General features: G+C 36.2%; 2 protein-coding genes and 1 long non-coding RNA gene across 3 annotated transcripts; all 3 read left to right on the forward strand.

Moving 5' to 3' along the window:
- Positions 1-777: 777 nt before the first annotated feature.
- On the forward strand, positions 778-2,759 carry LOC107936446 (ankyrin repeat-containing protein BDA1). The gene is made up of 3 exons (XM_041103566.1): positions 778-828; positions 1,213-1,676; positions 1,765-2,759. Exons 2-3 carry the CDS (start codon positions 1,239-1,241, stop codon positions 2,653-2,655), a joined length of 1,329 nt encoding a protein of 442 aa, XP_040959500.1. The 5' UTR covers positions 778-828; positions 1,213-1,238; the 3' UTR covers positions 2,656-2,759.
- A 12,100-nt stretch (positions 2,760-14,859) lies between these two features.
- LOC121222561 (uncharacterized) lies at positions 14,860-15,573 on the forward strand. Its single transcript, XR_005919865.1, has 2 exons — positions 14,860-15,000; positions 15,308-15,573. It is a non-coding gene; the product is annotated as an uncharacterized lncRNA (long non-coding RNA).
- Positions 15,574-16,176: 603 nt separating this feature from the next.
- LOC107936448 (ankyrin repeat-containing protein BDA1-like) lies at positions 16,177-19,687 on the forward strand. Its single transcript, XM_016869174.1, has 3 exons — positions 16,177-16,273; positions 19,093-19,556; positions 19,646-19,687. The coding sequence occupies exons 1-3, from the start codon at positions 16,177-16,179 to the stop codon at positions 19,685-19,687; spliced, it is 603 nt and encodes a 200-aa protein (XP_016724663.1).
- The last annotated feature ends 4,593 nt before the right edge of the window (positions 19,688-24,280 follow it).

Consider the following 24,280-nt stretch of genomic DNA (forward strand, 5'->3'; position numbering starts at 1 on the left):
AACTTTTACCTACCCAAGCCGTTCACCACTTCCTCTCCTCTTTTCTCTTCAATTTTCTTTCTTTCTCCCATTGTTGTTGTCACCTACACCTAGTTTTACCATCTCTTTCTTCTTTTTCTTTCTGCCACAAGATTCGTTAACATATTCTCCACCATATTGTTGTCATTTTTCCTCATTAAAATTAGCCTCAAATCTGAAATCTTGAACTCCAAGATCGACCCCGAACATTGCCAAGAAAGTGCATTGTCGTTTCTCTGAATTGTCGTTTCTCTCGACCAGCTTGGGTAATGTCTCTTCTCTCTTTAATTTCTTAATTAATCTTGTCCATTAAAAATCAAAATTTACAAACTTTGAATTTGGGGGATTTTAAATGATTTCAAAGGTATTTTTCCAAAATTTAACGAGATCTCAAACCGTTTTAAAATTCAGCACCAATTTTGGCCACCATGGATGGTGGTGCGTGCACCTATGTGCAAGAAAGGGGGTTGTTTTATTTCTTGGTTCTTGCCTATATTTTTTCAGAATTAATTTGAGTTCTTGAACCCTCCTAATAAGCTTTTAAACCCATTTCAATTAGGGAAAAATTTTCTTGATCGATAGGCCATTAGGATCCCACAAATTGTGAAGCGTAAGTGTAATTAAGGGTAACTAGTTTGTTATTTCGATATAGTTGTTGGGTAAATGTTATGATTTGATTAAATGAAGTAATTTAATCATTAATTAACTACTGATTTTCCAGTATATTATTGAATTAGGTGCTGACTCAAACATCTCAAATCATCCGTAAAGGCAAAGAACGATTGTACGTACAGTTTGCATCGATACAGTGTAAGAAATCTAACTAGTTTGGATTCATAAAAATGCAGTTGCAGCAATACAAGAAAGAGTTTAAAGCTTTAACAGAGAAGAAACTGCAGAGAATAGTTTTTATTTGTATATATATATGTTTTTTAAGTTATTCAGTATTCAGCCCTTTAAATAGCTGAGTTACAACGTAGGTTGTTTCCAAAAATATCAATTCTGAGAATCAGAATACTAACAATTTCCTTCAAAATAGGGATATGCTCTAACTGTGAAACAAATTTATTGGATTTCAAATAAACAAGAAATCAAACTAACGTTCCTTAAGCAAATAACTAAAAATTCTGAATGATCCATATGTTTTACAGCGTATTGATGATGTGCCTTTTTTTCATACTCCATTGCATGTAGCTGCCTCTGCCGGGCATATTGAGTTTATGATGGAGATGATCAAATTAAAGCCAACTTTTGCAAGAAAGCTAAACCAAGCTGGGTTTAGCCCCATGCACTTGGCTCTGCAAAATCACAGAACTCATGCAGTGCTTCGACTCCTCAGGTTTGATGAAGGCCTTGTCCGTGTCAAAGGTAGGGAGGACCTCACTCCTCTGCATCATGTGGTTCATAATGAAAACTTGAATCTTTTGAAAAAGTTTCTTGAGGTTTGTCCTGAGGCTATTGAAGATATGACTGTTCGAGATGAGACGGTTTTCCATCTTTCTGTGAAAAACGACATGTTCGAAGCTTTCCAAGTCTTGGTGGGGTGGCTTATGAGACGCTGGTATGAGTCACCCCGATGGGAGAAAGAACTACTGAGTTGGCCAGACATTGATGGCAACACTGTTTTACACATTGCAGCTATCAGAAACAGACCTCGGGTATATGCTAATTTTTGTCATTAAGTCAGTTATTGATGAGTATATATGTATGATAAAAGGGTAACTTATATGAATATTTTATTAACAGGTGGTAAACGTATTGCTGGAACACATGAGGCGAGACCAAATCAATGCCAAAAATTTGGAGGGATTGACAGCACTAGATATCCAATCACAATACCCATGGAATGAAAGGCAAGCGGATAAGATTATAGATATGCTAAGCAAAGCAGGAGGTTTGAGTGGTTCCTCTTCCTCGCTTCCCAATACCTCCATCTCTTCATTCCACATCGAATCTTTAAAAGACAAGATGTCACGGTCTCAAAAATGGGCAACAAGAGCAGGTCGAGTAAAGAAGGGTATGGCACATGAGATGCGCAACACATTTCTAGTAGTGACAGTGCTAATTATAACAACCACTTACGAAGCCTCTTTAAACCCTCCAAAGATGCCTGATGACAGTCCATCCATGAAATACCAAGTCCCTTCAAGTCAAGATGAGCCTCTTCCTCTCAACACATTTTTGCATAAAACCGACTTCAATACTGCTCCCATACCCAGTCCCTCCGCAATTGACGTTTTGGATCTAGATGATTGGACATTTAAATACTCCTCATTTTTGTTTTGCAACACGTTCACCTTTTGGGTAGCAATGTTCTTAACAGCACTTCTCCTACCACCTCATTCATTCTCTTCCTTGATTCTCCTAACACTTTCCTTCTTTGGGAGATCTTACATGAATTTATTTGATGTTTCCGCATGGTCATGGGGAGATTCATATGAGTTTTCCAATGAAAACGCACACTTATTATATGTTGTAGCCTCCTTTTGTAATGTTTTCTTCTCAACGTTGCTAGTTTTCCTTGTATCATACCAGACAATATTTTATGTTTGCAGTAGGGTAAACATTACCAAACCAAAATTCTTCTTCCTCCTACTAGTCGTTGTCATTGGCTGCATGGTTTTTATGTTTGGTTAGCTTAGTGATGTGATGGCCATCGATAAATAAAATCAAGGTTGGTGAATGTACCATTTCATTCCATTGATAAAAGAAGTTTAAGTTTTAGAGTTGTTATATATATATATATATCATCTATCTTGCTCCATATATAAATATGGAGTGCAAATCTGTTAAATACTTAAATGTGATAGACTAAAACATCATTCTAATATATTAAATTTAAAATATTTTGATATTATTAAAAGCAATGATTAAATTATTTTAACATACAATATCTTTTTTTAAGAGTATTGATTTTATTTTTAGCTTTTAAAAAAGAAAAATAAAAACAAAATTTAATTAACAAAATTTTTTATACAACGCCTCAAATTTATGTTTTCTTTACACTAATAGTAATATCTAACTAAATCAAAATTCAATCGACAAATAATTTAAATTATTGATAAATTAAAATCTATATTATATATTATACTTTAAAATATTTATGATATAAACATATATTAATATAATACCGACATATTGATTATTGATTGTCGTGTTTAACTAAGACTAGTATAGCGTCTTAAGGTCAGATGGGACCATTGAAGAAACTTTTACCTCTAAGTGCCAATTCTTTGGATTGGGAAAAAAGAAATTAAAAAAAAATAAAAAGTGCTAGTACTTTTTCTTTTCTTCTTTTTGTTTAAGATTTCTATGGCTTGGGACCATACGAGAATTATATGTTCTACTTTCAATTTGAAATAGGAGGATTTGCATTAATAACAATATTGATGTTAATCGATTAAAACATTGAACTTAACACAAAAGAATTTAATAGGAAGAATGTTCATGATGCTAACAATTCTAAACTTGATTTTTTAAATTCGAAAAATAAAAAGATTAAATCTTAAAAATAAAAGTAGATAGACTAATTAGATTTCAAATATACAAAAGTGTATAAGAAGTTAAGTATATTTTAACATTCTATTTTTTATTTTATAATTTTACACAATTAAATAATCAACCTAATATAGAACTGGGCGAAAAAATTCTATCTTCTTTTAAGGATGTTGAGTTTATTTCAAGCCTTAAAACAAACCAGCAAAAACAAAATAAAATCGAAAGAAAGACCAAGTTGTCACTAGATAACAATTCTACGTTGGATTGCACCGATGAGGTTCCGGTCCACAATGGGCAAAAAGGTGAGAGTGATCCGATTAAGTGAATAAATTTGAGAGGGGGGGGACTTTCATCGTTGTAAAGTGAAAAAGCTAAGGGAGTGATTACAAATTGATTATTATTTCATATGCAAATTCAATTTTAATTTAAAATAACTTGAAGGATAAATTCAATAAATTTAGTTTTTTTCATTTATGATATATGAACTTTTATTTCTCAAGTTTTTATAAAATAAAGGCTGTTAGGGTTGTTGCGTATGTATGCATGTGTGCGTGCCTTGCATGGCTGACACTAGCAAACAGTTTCTCTCAGTTAGTACTTAGTATATAAGCTGAGCGATAGTTGCTGAAATGTGTGAGTTCCGGAATAATGAAAGTTCAAGTTTATGTTTCTATTTACTTTCGTGCATGGCAAGTTTTCTCAGCTGCCAAACAGCTAAATATCATCGTTTGATGTTCTTAACTATCGATTTGTTGGAGCTTAGAGAAGTTGAGAGAGCAAATATAGAGAAAAACAAGGAGAATACTTAGCAGAATTTTTGAACTGCTTTCAAATTCTCTCTGTCGAAACTGTTTTTTTGAAAACAAAAATTTAATTGTCGACTTTAAAAATAAAATTGGGGTCGCCACCGATCCTTTATTAAGGTGTGATCGGCTCACCTTAAAAATTATGTTGGTCTACGAATTTTGAGAAAACGAGTTCGGAAGTCTGTTACGCACGAGGAAGGGTTAGCACCCTCGTAACGCCCAAAATCGGTACCAAATTGATTATTTGATGTCTTTGTGTCAAAAGTTAAAAAGATTTTAAAATAAGCTTGAATGATGAAATTTGCAAAAGGATAACCAATCGTTCAAGTCATGTAAAGAAATCAAGTCCCAATACGTTAGGGTACAATTCCTCATAATTCCCCAAACTTGAATATCACTTTTATTTTATACGAAAATCTTCATTTCGAGAAAGTAACATGCCACATCCAATACGTTATGGCACAACAAGTTAAGTTCCCAAAAATGATTTTTATGTATTTTGAATAAAAAATATTCTCGGTCATTTAGGATTGACAAAGAAAATCAGAACCCAATACGTTAGGGCTCAATTTCCCTCGAAAATCCCAAACTTCCAAAAGTGCTTTTATTCAAAAAAAAAACCTTTAAATCAAAAAAATAACTTTGATGAAGGGTTAAAACCAAAATATATTTTCATAAGGGTATGTTAAAGAGCTAATATGCAATATGATACAGATCCTTTAATTTTCAGCATACACGAATAAATATTTGCAAATATATATATACAAATACAATATAACAATAAAGTTGCAAACATATATACGCATATATCTAACACATATACAAGTATACATACCAATAAAAGGAATAAAATACACCCAATAAAACAAACACAAAAACATGTATTCAAAATAAAATAAAGGAAAAAAATGCATATGTATATATTTACAAAATAGAAAAAAAATGTATAAGTCTATATATTTACAACATAAAGGAAATGTATATGTATATATTTATAAAACATAAAATATATAAAAGTTAAAAAGATAAGGAAAATAAATAAAACGTATGTAAATAGGCATATGTATTAAATAAAACGACGCATGTATGTATATATTATATACAACAGTGCATGCATGTTATAAAATAATAATAATAATAATAATAATAATAATAATAATAATAATAATAGAATAGTATAACATAATTTAAAAAAATAATAATAATGAAACAGTTTTAAAATGATAGAAGGACTAATTTAAAACTTAAAACAGTAATTTGGCGGCAAATCCGTAATTAAACAAAAATAGCAGAAACAGGACCAAAATGAATGCGCAGACAACAAAAGGGACCAAAAAGAAAAATATTTCTGCCCTTCAAAACGCAGCACTTTGCGCAAGACTCAAATGAAATCAAAGCAAAATTTTGGGAAAAATTGAAAAGTAAAACAAAACTTAATTACAAAGTGATAGAAAATCGGAAGGACTAAAAGTGAAATTAGCCCCTCCATTAAGAAACGCGCCGATCTTGGGACCGGGTCAGGTCGACGCGCTGATCTTGCCCTCATTAAACGGCGTCGTTTCAATTTTATTATAAAACCAACATTTTTTTTAAAAAAAAATCACTTTCTGCCATCTTTTCAACAAAAACAAACTTATGAACCCTAGCCTCCTCTGCTAGGGTTCCCACATTCAGCCGCCGCCATTTTCAAGAACCCCCACGCCGCGACTTTAATCGCCGTCCTAGCCTCCGGTCGAGACAGAGGAAGGAGCAGAACGCGACAAGGCAAGGTTAGTTTCTCTTTTCCCCTTTTATTCTTGTTGAAAAATAAAACAAAACAAAATAAAATAAGAAAATAACAATGTAGTTCACCTAAAAAGCAAATCTTTGTATTTAGTGTTATCTCTCGTATTAGTATTCGACTATATTTGTCAGGATTTTCCCCTTTTTTTCACTGAAATCTCTCCCCTTTTATATTTTTATAATCTGTTTATATAACCGAAATAAAACATCCAAATATCAAATAAAATAAAAAAATCCATATTTTCTTGTTATTGTTGCGATGAATACTGATGTTGGATCTGCTTTTCTCGCAGGTACGTGGAGGCGTGCGGAGTGGCATTTACGGAGGGGTGGTGCGCAGACGGAGGCGCGCAAAGAGGGGTGCACGGTAGTTGCGGCGGCTGGTGGTTTCTTGCTTAGGGTTTCTGCTGAAATTTAGTTAATGGGCTGTTAGGGTTTGGGCCTAGGTTTAGTTTATTCTTGTTTTGTAATGGTCTGGGCCAATTGGGCCTTATTACAGCTGCCCCTCTTTGCTCGTTGTCGTGTAACGGGAACAGAGAAAAGACTAAAAAGCCCAATTGTGCCCGGTCTTACTGAGCTTCAACTTCTTCAATGATTTACTTCTTCAAGTAGCCTCATTCCTTCCTACTACATTTTCAGAGGTATAGGAACTAGTGCTTCGATCCACTCCACTGCAACGTCAGGGAGATAAGATTCGTACTTTGTGGCTTCTCAAAAGAAAAATTTGCTATCTTTAGTCTGCTCCACTACAACTTCAGGGAGATAAGACTTATAGCTTCAACTAGTTCTGCTACAATTTAAGGGTAAATCTTGATGCAATCTGCTCTACTGCAACTTCAGAGAGATGAGATCTGCGGTTTTAATCCACTCCATCGCAACTTCAAGGAGATAGGATTGGTTACTTTTGTCTGCTCCCCTGCAACTTCAGGGAGATAAGACTTGTAGCTTCAACTAGTTCACCACCAGTATGGGAAGACAATATCTGCTTTCTTCGATATACTTCACGCCAATACATGAAGACAAGATATGCTTTTTCAATCGATTCCACTGCCGACCGGGGAGGTAGAATTACTGGCTTCAATATACTCCACTTCAACTTCAGGGAGGTAAAATCCACCATCTTCGATCTGCTCCACTACTGCTTAGGGAGGCAAGATCTGTAATCTTCAATCTACTTCGCCGCCGGTATGGGAAGATAAAATATGTATATTCGATCCATTTCGCTACCAATATAGGAAGACAGGACCTACTATCTTTGATCTCCTTCACGCCAGTACATGAAGACACGATCTGTTTTCTTCGACCTACTCCACCACCAGTATGGGGAGACAAGATCTGTTTCTTTGATCTACTTCACGCCAGTACATGAAGACAAGATCTGCTTTCTTTGATCTGCTTCGCCACCAGTATAGAAGACAATATCTGTTGACTTTGATCTACTTCACGCCAATACATGAAGACAAGATCTGCTTTCTTTGATCTACTCCACCACCAGTATGGGGAGACAAGATCTGTTGACTTTGATCTACTTCACGCTGATACATGAAGATAATATCTACTTTCTTTCGATCTGCTTCGCCACCAATATGGAAAGGCGAGATCTGTATATTCGATCTACTTTACGCTAGTACATGAAGACAAGATCTGTATTCCTTCGATCTGCTTCGCCACCAGTATGGGAATGCGAGATCTGTTATCTTTGATCTACTTCACGCCAGTATATGAAGACAAGATCTGCTTTTTCCTTCGATCTACTTCGCCACTAGTATGGGAATGCGAGATCTGTATATTCGATCTACTTCACGCCAGTACATGAAGATAAGATCTGTATTCCTTCGATCTGCTTCGCCACCAGCATGGGAAGGCGAGATCTGTTATCTTTGATTTACTTCACGCCAGTACATGAAGACAAGATCTGCTTTTTCCTTCGATCTGCTTCGCCACCAGTATGGGAAGGCGAGATCTGTATATTCGATCCACTTCGCTACCAATATAGGAAGACAAAACCTGCTGCTTTTCAACCTATTCCACTGTTGTTCAGGGAGATAAGGCTTTATGATTTCACCGATCTGTTCTCTGGGGAACATGACCTGTATAATTCACTTTATGAACCTAACTATGCCTAATGATTAGGATGTCATGATCAAATGAATCAAATGCTCCTAACTAGGCGTGTATGAATGACATTTGAATGAATGCAGAATGTCATTTTTTCGAGAATGATCCCTCATTTTCACTTAGGTTATCATTACTCAAAGTTTATTTAAAGTTTCATCGCTAATGTGCTATAGCACCCTCTTGCTCAGCTGGCGTCTCGAAAGAAACACTTGACCAGATTGCCCCCCACTGTAAACCTCCAAGTTTGATCCATTGGGATGCAAAATTTATACCATCTTTCTCCCGTTGTAACCCAAAAGTAAAAAGGTTTGGTCTTTTCTCAATCCTCTACTATCACAATTCAAGGATACAGGATATGAAACTCTTTGGCCCCTTACACCATTCCCAGGGTGTCATACCAAATTCTCATGCACAAATGAAGAATATTCCTTTCCAAGAACAACTTCTTCTTATTATTCGGTGATCATTGCCTGCTTGTTCATTGAAGCCTTGTCACCAACATGACACATTGCCATTTTGTCCAATCGATGTTTTAGGCAACAAAATTTAAAGGGATAGTCTGAATTTAGACTTTTCCTTATTAGATTTCCAACCTGGTGCGTTCTAAACAATAGTCCTGTTTCAGGTTCCTGTATTATTTAGAAACTTCTAGAGTAATATGCAAAACTTCCCTTGTGAAAGTTTTATTAGTCTATTAACCATTATTCTAATGCAACATGCTTGCAAAAAGATCATGGATAAGAATAGAGTTGGCTCTGAGCATAGCTCGAAATGAATAAATTATCAAGGATAATAAAAATGGATAACAAAGAAATTGATTTAGGAATGCGTATCTTGGCAATGAATGAAGTGTTCCAAAAATAGCAAAAACGGTATAAGGATTAGGTGCCCCAGACATCGCAGCTTGAACTTCTCTGTACAAACTTTCTGAAGACGATTTTGAGCTTAACATGTGTTTAGGAGATCTATCATACTCTATCGATGCCCCAAGATGTCGCATACCCTTTCCTGCTGATTCTGGTATAGCAAGACCACTGTATATCCTATTCTGATCAGTATTTGAGCTGCTCTGATTACTTCATGCCCCATTCTGATCAACATTTGAGCCGCCCTTTTTTGGGTTTTCAACTCAAATCCCCTTTGGTCTAAGGCGCCCTTTGCGAGTTTTCACCTTAGCCTCTCCTTTTTTTTTTTTTACTCAATGCTCCTTTTGTAGGGTTTCACCCTGGTCTTTTTTTTTTACTCAAAGCGCCCTTTGTAGGCTTTCACCTTGGTCCCACCTTTTTTAAGCAGAGTATTTCCTGACTGAATCTGAGTTTACAGGACTTTGTAAATTTTTACCATCCATCTCACTCAAGATCAAAGCTTCTCCAGAAAAGGCTTTCTTTATAACATATGGACCCTTCTAATTTGGCCTCTATCTTCCTCTAAAATCCTTTTGTATAAGAAGGATCTTTTTCAACACTAGTTCCCTCTTGTGAAATTCTTTGGGACGAACCTTCGGGTCTTCCTCTTAGGATAAAATGTAGAGAAATGACAATTCGACTTCAATGAGTAAAGCTATGATAAGCCAAAGAGGAGGATATTGCCCCAGCAAAGAAAGTTTACTACATCGTTCATAGCATCGATGTTGAACCTACTGCCCATTTCTGACATCATGCTGTTATTCAGATTACAAGCTAGTGCTTAACCCGAGCATATCTGGGTATGACCATGTGAAGACATCATTGAATTCTTGGGGTAGCTCTATAAGGTCCCGCCTCGTCTTTGTGATCATGTCAATTCCAATCTTCACCAAGCTCACAATTTCTGATAATTCATTGTGATGTAGGATCTGTCTATCCTCTTATTCTATCACCCTCCTCAAGTCTAGAGATAAGCTACAATCTATGTCATCTTCAAAGTTATGAGATCCCTCTAAACACATGTCTCACTCAAAAGGAAATTTTGAGTCTGTAGCAGCGTCACTCATGACATTGATATCTGGGGACCCATAGTAGGTATCTGAGAATATACAAAAGAATGTATGAATAATATGAATGAATGGTTTGGTAGAAAAAATCCAAAAAAAATGAAAAAAATGTAAAGAATGAAAGAACATTTGCTCAAAGATGATTGCAATAATGTATTTCATTAAAATAATAATGTTCAGACGTGAGCCTATTTCACAAAGAAATCCTTATTGCTTCTAGGCTGAAAGCAACAAGTGTGTTCTGAACATTACTCTAACAGACTCTAAATACTTCAGGGGTTTCCTCCGCAGTCTCATTATTTAGAACACCTCTAAGGCAAATATCTAACAAGGACCCTTTAAATTGTGTCTGCATATATGGCATCGATGTGCAAATTTCTCACCACTTCTTCATACATTGCAGTCCCTCCATCCTCAATCATGATTGGGTAGCGGATTTTCTGCGCTAGACGAGTCACCAAACTTGACAATACCCATGTTGATAAGTCTTTCAACTTGCTTCTTGAAGGCGGTGCAATTCTCAATCGAGTGTCCCGTAATTCCCGCGTGGTAGTCACATTGTGTGTTCGCATCATACCATTCGGGATACGGAGGTTGTAGAGGCTTCACATGAAAAGGGGAAACAACATGTGCATCAAACAAATTTTGATACAATTCCTTATACGGTACTGGGATTGGTGTAAACTGGAACTTTTCAGTCTTTATGTTGGAATCTTGCCTCGATGGATTTTGTTGATTACCAACCACCTTTCTTGGCTAAACAGTAACTGATTTAGAGTAACCCGTGTTGTTCACCTCATTTTCTCTTCTTTTTGAGACTGACCTCTTGTTACTCTCCTCTATATCAATTTTCCCACTTCTTATCGCATTTTCGATCATTTCACCATTCATAATTATGTCAGAAAAGCTTTTTGTAGCATTTCCTAACATATGCATAATGAATGGGGCTTTCAGTGTGTTAATAAATAGCATGGTCATTTCTTTCTCCAAGAGCGGTGGCTGGACTTGGACTGCGACTTCCCTCCATCTTTGTGCATATTACCTGAAGCTTTTACTCGACTTCTTCTTCATGTTTTGAAGGGTGATTCTATCAGGAGCCATGTCCGTCACATGACTATACTGTTTCATGAATGTTTGTGCCAAGTCCCTCCATGAACCAATCGTGGTACGGCTCAGCTGATTGTACCACTTAGATGCTGCCCCTGCAAGGCTGTCTTGGAAACAATGTATTAAGAGTTGGTCATTGTTAACATATCCCGCCATCCGCCTACAGAACATGGTGATGTGAGCTTCTGGGCAGCTTGTCCCATTGTACTTTTCAAATTCAGGCATCTTAAACTTATGAGGGAATACTAAATCTGGCACTAGACTCAGCTCTTTTGCGTCAATGCTTCGATAACTTTCAGTGACCTCCATCGCCTTGAACTTCTCCTCGAGCCACCTACACCTTTCCTCTAACTGTTTCGGTAACTCCTCCTTCATTCTTTCCTTCTCAGCCGCTTCATCAAAGTCAGGAATGGTAGAGTTAATAGGATTGTTTTCGGGATTAGAACCCGATCTAGTTTGGAGGTTCGAAACACCAGCTCGTAACTGCTGAGGCATGATGGTGACGGTAGATTTGCGCGGGTATTCAGCTTGAGCTCGCTCATGTGGAGGGGTGAAACCTGGTGGATAGAGAGGTTCATCATCATTTCCCTCATCGACATCTACCACGGGGCCCTTTCCTTTGTCACCTCCCTTAGTTATTAGTCGGGTTAACTTTGCCACTATATCCTCTTGAGATTCCCGCATCTTCTCAGACATCTCTTGTTTCATCTTGTCTAACCGCTCCTGCATTTGTAGCTGAAGCCGGTCCTGCATCTCCTTCTAACACTGTTCGAGTTTTTCCAATCTCTGATCCATATCTTTAATCTTTGCTCGAGTGCCGTAACGGTGTTTGGTTGGTTGGTTGGTTTCCAGGTTGACTGAGCAAAGATTTTAGTTCATTAGGATCATTTAGAAGTGTCTAATGCATATGATGTAATGAAATGCAAATGCATATAATGAATGCCTAAAGAGATGTTAACCTTGATTCAATTACATTTAAAAAAACTTTACTAGAAGACAAATTTCTTTACATAAAGCAAATATATATATACGGCTTTGCCCTCATATTCCAGTCGAATACATATTCTCCTTCTCCATCCGGATGCTAGGATAAACCTTGCCAATTCTTCAAAAGGGACGTCTCTTCTATCTCTTTTTGCTTGATCCTGGTTAATATCCATCATCTGCCCATCTTCATAATGCTCATCGGCTTCTTTAAGGAAGTTAGATAGTCGGAAACTCTTGAATAATCAGCTTGAACCATCGGGTCATGAAGTAAAGCCACGAACTCTTCTGTCGCCCTTCTTGTGTTTCTCGGAATATATTCAGGCAGCCGTATTATTTTCTATTTTATCAAGAAATCCATATTCCATGACAAGCTTTCTAAGTTAGTAATCGAATGTGAATCAACACCTCTTTTCTATAATGCAAATGCAATGTAATCTGATGTCATGCAATCAAAACAAAATAAACCCAAGTCAGTATCAGGTATAAATATTAAATCCAATACAATCAAGAAATAATAAAAACTCCTAGTAAGGTATCTACTAAAGTTTAGAGTGTTTCTACCTAAGGTAAGTTCCTAAAGCTCACTATATGAGGTTTAGTTTCTAGAGTAAGGGTACCCGAATCAGCAGATTCCTTGATCCTCACCCATTATAAGCTCATATGGATCGAGTTCAGTTCAGGGGGATACATTTCCCTATGGCTGCACGGAGATGAAAATCTCACGAAGACATAAGTACGGATGTATCCCAGAAGCGGTCCACTACCCTGCACGAAGGTGAAAACCTCACGAAGGACTAGTTTCTCGCTCCCACTTAAGGGGTAAAATGCAAAAATGCAAATGCAATGTTACCAACATACCATGCTGAAAAAATCAATGAGTACGAAGGGAACTCATGAATTTTAAAAACTTTTGATTTTTGACACAAAGACAAACATAATCATTTATGGCTCGACTCTATAAGGTCCCCAGCGGAGTCGCCAAGTTGTCGAAACTGTTTTTTTGAAAACAAAAATTTAATTGTCGACTTTAAAAATAAAATTGGAGTCGCCACCGATCCTTTATTAAGGTGTGATCGGCTCACCTTAAAAATTATGTTGGTCTACGAATTTTGAGAAAACGAGTTCGGAAGTCTGTTACGCACGAGGAAGGGTTAGCACCCTCGTAACACCAAAAATCAGTACCAAATTGATTATTTGATGTCTTTGTGTCAAAAGTTAAAAAGATTTTAAAATAAGCTTGAATGATGAAATTTGCAAAAGGATAACCAATCGTTCAAGTCATGTAAAGAAATCGAGTCCCAATACGTTAGGGTACAATTCCTCATAATTCCCCAAACTTGAATATCACTTTTATTTTATACGAAAATCTTCATTTCGAGAAAGTAACATGCCACACCCAATACGTTAGGGCACAACGAGTTAAGTTCCCAAAAATGATTTTTATGCATTTTGAATAAAAAATATTCTCGGTCATTTAGGATTGACAAAGAAAATCAGAACCCAATACGTTAGGGCTCAATTTCCCTCGAAAATCCCAAACTTCCAAAAGTGCTTTTATTCAAAAAAAAAAAACCTTTAAATCAAAAAAATAACTTTGATGAAGGGTTAAAACCAAAATATATTTTCATAAGGGTATGTTAAAGAGCTAATATGCAATATGATACAGATCCTTTAATTTTCAGCATACACGAATAAATATTTGCAAATATATATATACAAATACAATATAACAATAAAGTTGCAAACATATATACGCATATATCTAACACATATACAAGTATACATACCAATAAAAGGAATAAAATACACCCAATAAAACAAACACAAAAACATGTATTCAAAATAAAATAAAGGAAAAAAATGCATATGTATATATTTACAAAATAGAAAAAAAATGTATAAGTCTATATATTTACAACATAAAGGAAATGTATATGTATATATTTATAAAACATAAAATATATAAAAGTTAAAAAGATAAGGAAAATAAATAAAACGTATGTAAATAGGCATATGTATTAAATAAAACGACGCATGTATGTATATATTATATACAACAGTGCATGCATGTTATAAAATAATAATAATAATAATAATAATAATAATAATAATAGAATAGTATAACATAATTTAAAAAATAATAATAATGAAACAGTTTAAAAATGATAGAAGGACTAATTTAAAACTTAAAACAGTAATTTGGGGGAAAATCCGTAATTAAACAAAAATAGCAGAAGCGAGAGCAAAATGAATGCGCAGACAACAAAAGGGACCAAAAAGAAAAATATTCCTGCCCTTCAAAACGCAGCACTTTGCGCAAGACTCAAATGAAATCAAAGCAAAATTTTGGGAAAATTTGAAAAGTAAAACAAAACTTAATTACAAAGTGATAGAAAATCGGAAGGACTAAAAGTGAAATTAGCCCCTCCATTAAGAAACGCGCGGATCTTGGGACCGGGTCGGGTCGACGCGCGGATCTTGCCCTCATTAAACGGCGTCGTTTCAATTTTATTATAAAACCAACATTTTTTTTAAAAAAAAAATCACTTTCTGCCATCTTTTCAACAAAAACAAACTTATGAACCCTAGCCTCCTCTGCTAGGGTTCCCACATTCAGCCGCCGCTGTTTTCAAGAACCCCCACGCCGCGGCTTCAATCACCGTCCTAGCCTCCGGTCGAGACGGAGGAAGGAGCAGAACGCGACAAGGCAAGGTTAGTTTCTCTTTTCCCCTTTTATTCTTGTTGAAAAATAAAACAAAACAAAATAAAATAAGAAAATAACAACGTAGTTCACCTAAAAGGCAAATCTTTGTATTCAGTGTTATCTCTCGTATCAGTATTCGACTATATTTGTCAGGATTTTCCCCCTTTTTTTCACTGAAATCTCTCCCATTTTATATTTTTATAATCTGTTTATATAACCGAAATAAAACATCCAAATATCAAATAAAATCAAAAAATCCATATTTTCTTGTTATTGTTGCGATGAATACTGATGTTGGATTCGCTTTTCTCGCAGGTATGTGGAGGCGTGCGAAGCGGCATTTACGGAGGGGTGGTGCGCAGATGGAGGCGTGCAAAGAGGGGTGCACGGTAGTTGCGGCGGCTGGTGGTTTCTTGCTTAGGGTTTCTGCTGAAATTTAGTTAGTGGGCTGTTAGGGTTTGAGCCTAGGTTTAGTTTATTCTTGTTTTGTAATGGTCTGGGCCAATTGGGCCTTATTACACTCTCATTATCTTTATTTTTTACAGTGTAATACAATATATGGGTGTAGTGATTACAAGTAATTCAACATGCCCATTATTAATACACCTTGAAAATATAAAGATAAAACTTATACATAAATTGATTAAGTAAAATCGGTACCTAAAAATGTCAATTCAATACTAACTCTACTTGCTTTAATAAGTAATCTCAATAAGTAGACTAATTACAAAACATCTATATCAGCATATGTGAACCCTACCAGCATTGGTTCACCAAAAACTTTAATAGCTTACACTTGATGAGCTCGCACTTTTTTTAGTTGAGCTCATAGCTTTGCCAGAAAAATTCACCAATGGCCACTTCGCAATATGATTGCAAGAAAGTTAAACCAAGCTGGGCTTAGCCCTCTGCACTCGGCTCCTCAAAATGACAGAACTCAAGCGGTGCTTCGACTCCTCAAGTTTGACAAAGGCCTTGTTCGTGTGACATGGAGGGACGGCCTCACTCCTCTGCATCAAGTTGTTCAAACTGGAAAGGTTGATCTTTTGTTCAAGTTTCTCGAGGTTTGTCCTGAGGCTATTGAAGATGTGACTGTTCGAGATGAAATGGTTTTCCATCTTGCCGTAAAAACCAGCATGTTTTAAGCTTTTGAACTCTTGGTCGGTGGCTTATAAGAAGCCGCCATGAAACTGCCAAACGTTGGGAGAAGGAACTACTTAGTTGGCCAGACATTGATGGCAATATGTTCTGGACGTTGCAGCTTTCAGAAACTCACCTCAGGTATGCTAATCAGTGTCGAGGGCTGGCAAGGGCCTCGTCCCCTAAAATGTAAAATTGTTATTTAAGCCCTTAAAATTTTTTAAAAATTTTAAATTAATAAATGTAAAATTGTACTTTGGCGCCCTAAAATTATAAAAATTTGATTTAATCCTTTAAAAATTATAAAGATATAGACTATAAAAATTTAAAATTTCATTCGGCCCTAAAAGATTATTCTGGCTTCGTCTCTTATGCTAATTTTGTTAGTTAATTCAATTATTCAATATACATATAATTGGGTTATATATGTGATTTATTTTAACTAACAGGTGATAAAAGTATTGCTGGAACATTTGTGTCGACATCAAATCAATGCCAAAAATTCCTGCCCTAAATATCAAACCAGAGTTACCAGAATGCCCATTGGATGAAGAGCAAGTGGATAATCGGGACTCCATTAAAGATATGCTAAGCAAAGCAGGAGTTTGAGTGGTTCTTCGCTACCCATTAGGTTCCGCACCAAATGGGAAAAACGATGAGAGTGGTCCCGTTGTGTCGTCCTTATTTGAGACCTGTTGTACGCTTTTAGTTGCTGTTAACATATGGACACTCACGCTTGACTATCTTTATTATCTTCAAACTGCTGCACCCTTATCCTATTCAGCAGTGTTAATTACTGCTTGTCATCTATACTAGCTCTCGTGGTATAATAGCAGATAGCCAGTTATATACTATATAGGTTTATACCCAAAAGAAAATAATGTTTCTCTTTGTGGCAAATTTAACTGTTAACAAAAAAAATTATTACTAGTTGATCCTGAATTTTGAAATATGAAAATAAAAGAATCAAATTATTAAAAATAAATATATAAATAAAAATTTAAATTTTTAAAGAGTAATGAGACTTATGATGACATATTTTAACCTATGGTATTCATATAATTTGCTAATTAAATCATTCTTTCATCACTCCTTTCACCACTCAATTAGTTTGTTTTCTGTTTGATCTAAGATTTCTTACTTGGAAAAATCCTTTGACCTTTCAAGGTGTTTTATTTTCTCAAATTAGTGCATTTTAATCAACTATAAAATCAAAACTTTTATTCAACTTGAGTTGTGATGCAGTCGTTGAGAGCACCAAAAACATCCAATCCCTATAAAATAATGAAAATAATAAAAATAATAGTATAATGGAAGTAGGGTCAAATCCTCATGGACTGAATTTGCACAATTTCTTGTTCCTCGAAATCTGGGACAAAATCGTGCCCAAGAAAACCTGCATACTTGGAAAAACCAAAACCAGAATTACAATTTTTGATTGAAATTTCGAAAATTAAAATTAAAATAATAAAGATAAATAGAGTTGAGGAAAAAAATTTTATGGAGAGATTCCAGCCTCCAGTTGTCTCGATCCGCCTTGGGTTCAATCCTCGGCTTTTAGGTGATCCTTCTCAAACAGGATAAACCAGTTACAGTGGAAGACGACGCCTACGACCACTAGCCCCATGAATTTAGACTTTCATTTTAGTAGAGCCTGACTCGAGCCAACAATCGCTTTTGTGGGACTATCTTATGCTAGATCATCACTTCTCAATGAAGAATACCACGCCATTTTGTTTCTTGAGCTCACCAACCTCTAACGCATTAAGCTAACGAATCGACTGTGCAACCTTCCTAAAATAAACAAAGCGGCCGTTCCTTGCATACGTTGAAAAGATCACCTTTTAAGGGACATGGACGGAAGCGTCAGCTCGTAATGCGGAGAAATAATGAATACTCGTTGAGAAGGCTAAGTATGGATTCTAAGCCTCATGAACCCTTTTGGGATTTTCGATAACCTTTGGCTAGATAAGTTTAGTGGCTCATGATTTTTGGGGAAAAAGAAATAAACATAAGGAAAAATGGAATTTTCATTGAAAAGAAAATATGGAAAGAACAAAAGGCTAAACTTTATGGGGGAGAGAGTGTTTTCAGAAAAAAGATGAGTCAAATTTGTGTCACTCTATCTCCTATTTATAGTACTAGAAAACCTAGTCTATTCCTATTAAATTCTAAAAGATAAATACAATTAAATAAAAATAATTAAAGATAAGGATAAATAAAGATAAAAGCTAAAATTAAATCTAAATAATAATTCTTAATAATTATCCTAATATAATTAAAAATCAAATAGTCTTGTGCTATAAAATCTCTTCTTTTGCATTTTTGCTCCCAAAATCTTCCACACATTTCATTTTCGGCAGCCCTTCTCTCCTTCTTCGCATGCTGGCCCAATTTAACTTTAAATTCACGCTTTTTGCCCCCAAATTTCTTTTTGCCTCTAATTTAGTCCCTGTAAGATAAAAAACCATAAATAGCTCAAATTAGTAGGATCATACCCAAAATAAACATATAATTAATACATAAAAATATGTCATCCTAGAGTATCATCAAGTTGCAGTTGATTTGGACTGGTTGTCTATTTTCTATGGCTTTAAGGTACTTGGAAGTTTCCTTCAACCTTGGAAGATATTTTCTTTTTGAGACAAGAGTGTTTGAGTCATGTATAAATTTTGGTCATATTCTTGTGTTTTTGCAAAATAAAAGTTCTATCTCCTTTTTTACATTCTCTTCTAATACTTTCTTCTTTGTGTTTTGTAGCAAATTTCATTAGCTTTCACTAATTTGAAAATTTACTGCATAATTTAGTACCCCCCGAAAAAAAGCTATAGGTGAAAGGATGACGGAAGCTACCCAAACAAAAGATATTAACCTTTTATATGAGCTGATTTTAAATGATCTATATGTTTTACAGCGTATCGATGATGTCCCTTTTTTTCATACTCTATTGCATGTTGCAGCCTCTTCTGGGTATATTGAGTTTATGATGGAGATGATCAAATTAAAGTTAACGTTTGCAAGAAAGCTAAACCAAGCTGGGTTTAGCCCCATGCACTTGGCTCTGCAAAATGACAGAGCTCAAACAGTGCTTCAACTCCTCAGGTTTGATGAAGGCCTTGTTTGTGTCAAAGGGAGGGAGTACCTCACCCCTCTATACCATGTGGTTCAAACTGGAAATGTTCATCTCTTGATCAAGTTACTTAAGGTTTGTCCTGAGGCTATTGAAGATGTGACTGTTCGAGATGAGACAGTATTCCATCTTACTATGAAAAACGGCATGTTTGAAGCTTTCCAAGTCTTGGTGGGGTGGCATATAAGAAGCCCACATGAGTTTGCGCAATGTTGGGAGAAAGAACTACTAAGTTGGGCTGATATTGATGGCAACACTATGCTACGCATTGCGGCTATCAGAAACAGAGCTTGGGTATATGCTAATTTTTGTCATTAAGTCAGTTATTGATGTGCACTTATGCATGATAAAAGGATTACTTATATGAATATTCTAATTAACAGGTGGTAAAAGTATTTGTTGCGATTTTGGACAAAGATGAATGAAGGTTAATAGAAACTTGAGCAACAATGCTGTATGTTTGCTGGAGAACATAAACAGAATCAGACTTGGAGAGCAAAAAATAAAAGCAAAGAAAAGAAAGAGTTTTTGGAATGAATTACTTATTTCCATTCATCATCATCCTTTTTTATGGCATAATGCCAATACATATATCAGAAATACAGCCGGACAACATAAACAAATTTCACCTAAACAATTACCTACTACCACTAATTACATTGAAACTTGTTAAACTAACTTGCACACTTTATCAAAGTTGATTTAATAGCTCAAACACTACTTAATTATATTAAATATGTTACCTACTTAGTTCAAATCTGACTAAGTTACAAAACATTACTTATAGTATCAAAATGAAAGCAAAATTCAACAGCTGCATCAACTTTAGCAGTTGCATGCACTTCATCTAGGAATATTACAGTAGTTTGATTTTCAAGCTTGATCTTCAATACTTCTTCCGTATAACTTGTGCTGCATGGTTTGCTCCGTGGCTGCTTCATGTGACACATGCAGGCCAACTTCAACACTCCTCTTTGGCTTGCATGCTGCAAATTCCCATTTTTGCTCTTAAATCTTCAAATCTTGACACACTAAAGGGGTTAGTCAAAATGTCAGCAACTTGATCTTCAGAACTGCAATGAATCAGTTTCACCTCTTAAGTTTGCTCAATCTCTCTAACAAAATAAAACTTGATCTTAAAATGCTTTGTTCTTCTATAGAACACTGGATTCTTTACAATTGCAGCAACAGATTGGTTGTCGCACATAATCTCTGTTTCTTCTCTTTGGTGTTGATTTAAATCATCCATGATTTTCCTTAGCCATATGGCTTGGTTGACAGCTCCTGCCACTGCCACATACTCTGCTTCAGCAGTTGACTAGCAATAACATTTTCTTCTACAAACTCCAGCAAAAGATGGTTGATCCAAGAGTAAAAACATACCCTGAGGTACTCCTCATGTCATCTGTCGAACCAGCCAAATCACTATTAGCATAACCAACCAATTTTATGCTTTCAGCTTTGCTAAACAACATTTCATAGCTCAGTGTACCTTTAATGTACCTGAGAACTCTTTTGGCAGCTTGAAAATGCTTCTTATTGCAGCAATGCATGAATCTTGATAGCAGACTCACAACAAACGTAATGTCTAGTCTAGTGGCAGTCAGATATAGCAAACAACCTACCAAGCTCCTATAGACAGATTCCCTAACCTGCTCAAAGTCACATTGGCTCAATAGTTTCTCTCCAATGGCAACTGGTGTGCTTGTTGCCTTGTAATTCAGCATGGAGAATTTGCTTAAAATCTTTGAAGCAAAAGCCTTCTCACTTAGAAATATTCCATGCTAAGTTTGTGACACTTCCATGCCAAAGAAGTAAGTCATCTTTCCCAAATTAGACATCTCAAACATTTGCTCTATTTTGCATTTGAAGTCTATCAGCATTGCTTGATCTCCTCCTATCACTAGCATGTCATCAACATATAGAGACACTATCAGTTGAGTTTCACTACCTTGCTTCTTCACATACAAGGTAGGTTCACTGATGCTTCTTTCAAATCCAAGGCTAGCTAGATAGCCATCGATCCTGCTATACCAAGCTCTTGGTGCTTGTTTCAAGCCATACAAGGCTTTCTTCAGTTTGTACACCTTTTATTCTTCACCAGTAACTTTGAAACCTTCAGACTATTCAACATATATCTCCTCATCAAGAAAACCATTGAGGAATGTTGATTTTACATCAAGCTGATGAATTTTCCACTGTATTTGTGCTGCTAAGGAAACTAGCAGCCTTATGGTGTTAAGCCTAGCTACTGGTGCAAAGGTCTTAAAGTAGTCAATGCCATGCTTTTGGCTGAATCCTTTTACAATCAGCATTGCTTTTAGTTTGTTCAAGCTTCCATCAACGTTATGCTTGGTTTGAAACACCCATTTTACTCCAATGACCTTCTTGTTTGCTGGTCTCTCCACTAGCTGCCAGATCTGATTCTTCTAAATCATACTGATTTCATCAGCCATTGCCTGCTTCCAGCCTTGTTGAGCTTCAGCCTCTTCAAAGCTGTTTGGTTCAATTGCAGCCATTTGAGCTCTTTTATAAATCTCGGCCAATGGTCTAGTGCCTCTGACTGGTTCATCATCTATGTCTAATTCAAGACCATTTTGATCAATATTAATCTAGTTTGTTACAAGATCTTCAATAGCAGCCTCTGGCTCATTCTTGTCTCAATTTCAGGCCAATTTTTCATCGAATACAACATCCCTACTCACAAAGGCCTTGTTGGATGAAGGATCCAAGATCCTATAGCCTTTCTTGACACTGCTATAGCCCACCAGGATACCAGGTTGAGCTTTCTTGACCAACTTATCCCTCTTGACAGAAGGAACATGTGTATAACAGATGCAGCCAACGATCCACAGGTGAGCCAGTGATGGTTTGAACCCAAACCAAGCCCCGAATGGAGTATTCTAAGCCAAAGCCTTGGTTGGGAGCCTGTTTTAGAGGTATACGACAGTGTTAACTACCTCAGCCCATAAGGTTTTGGGCAAATTCTTCTAAAATAACAAGCATTTAGCCATATCCATCAAGCTTTTGTTTTTCCTTTCACTAACACCATTTTGTTGAGGTGTGTAAATTTTGGTGAGCTGGTGCTTGATGCCTGCTTCATCACAAAAGGATTGAAACTGAGCTGACATGTACTCAGTTCCATTATCAGACCTCAGTGTCTTGAGCTTACATCCTGATTCTATTTCTGCTGTAGCCTTAAACTTCCAGAACACAGAGGCTACCTCATACTTATGCTGGATGAAGTAGATCCAGAAATACCTTGAGTAATCATCAATGAATAAGATGAAATATTTACTGCCATTCAAAGACAGTGTCTTCATGGGACCACATATATCAGTGTGGACTAGCTGCAATCTTTCAGAAGCTCTTCAGGCTTTGTTTGAAGGGAATGGAAGTTTGACTTACTTTTCTAGCTAACATACTTCACAAACTTCCTCTTTCTCAATTGAATCAACAAAGTTTTCAACCAATTATTCTTTGGTTAGCTAAGCCATTGACTTGTAGTTAGCATGGCCAAGCCTTTTGTGCCACAGCTTGGATTCATCTGAAACAGCTGTGTAGGCACTATCTGAGCTTTTATTCTAGTCTACTACAAAGCTTCTATCAGTCATGGCCACTGACATAAGTTTGGATCCACTTGGATAACTAATTAGTCATTTCTTGCCTTTGAACACCACTGAATAACCCATTTCGAACAGATCAGCTATGCTAAACAGGTTTCTATCAATTTCAGGCACAAAAAAGACATTTCAAACAAGTTTGATACCTGTAGGAGTGCCTATCAGCACATCTCATTTACCTTCAACTTTGCTAAAGTGTCTATTTCTAACCTTCACCTTAGTTTTAAAGCTTTGTCAATTGACTTGAAAATAGCAGCATTAGGAGTCATGTGGTTTGTGAAACCACTGTCAATTAGCCATCTATTAGCTGCTTTTCTTTTGGCAGATGAGTAAGAGATTGCAAAGACTTATTCTTCTTGATCACTACCTTTTTTCTGCTACTTGAGCTTCAGCTTTTGACTGTTGAGATTGTTTTTATCTCTGCTTGCCTTTGTTTTTACAGACTTTCTCAGCATGGCCAATCTTTTTGTAGAATTTACACTACACATCAGGCCTGAACCAACAAACTTCACCCGGATGACTTAGCCTTCTAGAATGCGGGCAGGGTGGATATCTTCTTGCACCATATGCTCTAGGCTTGTTTGACCAGGTCTTCTTTCCTTTGTAGGCTGAGGAGCTCGAGGCAGGTTTGCTCTTGGCTTGGAAGGTACCTTCTTGATGCTCCTCCAATTTGTTGGCTCTCTTTTACTCTTCAGCATAAAGAGCATTGATCAACTCTATTAATAAGATGCTGGTTAGGTCCCCCGAGTCTTCAAGGGATGATATCTTTGCCTCATACCTTTCAGGCAAGGTTGAAATCACCTTCTCCACAATTCTCGCTTCACTGAATTGTTCTCCAAGTAATCTAATGCTATTTATAATAGCCATAATTCTATCTGAATATTGCTTCACTATTTCTTCCTTCTTCATTTTCATGTTTTCAAAATCCCTTATCAAATTCAGTAGTTGTTGCTGCCTTGTTCTTTCAGTTCCTTGGAACTCCTCCTTTAACTTGTCCCAGACCTGCTTTGGTGATTTACAGGCCATGATCCTTGTGAAGATCACATCCGACACACTTTTTTGAATGCAAGACATAGCTTTATGCCTTTTAGTTATTTATCAGCATGTTGCCTGATCTGAGCTACTGTTGGATTGGCTCTTAAAGGTGTTGGTTCAACATATAAGTTGACAACCTCTCATAGGTCAAATGCCTGTAAGTAGGTCTTCATTTTTACTACCCAAATGTGGTAGCCTTCTCTATTGAAGACAGGTGGTGTAGTTGGTGAAAAACCTGAGAAAGACATGGTTTTAAGGATTGAAATATAACAGGTCCATTAAGAAATGAGCTCTAGATACCAATTGTTGGGATTTTGGACAAAGATGAATGAAGGTTAACAAAAGCTTGAGCAACAATGT

This window comes from Gossypium hirsutum, chromosome D10 (assembly GCF_007990345.1).
Source record: "Gossypium hirsutum isolate 1008001.06 chromosome D10, Gossypium_hirsutum_v2.1, whole genome shotgun sequence".
NCBI classification, from domain to species: domain Eukaryota; kingdom Viridiplantae; phylum Streptophyta; class Magnoliopsida; order Malvales; family Malvaceae; genus Gossypium; species Gossypium hirsutum.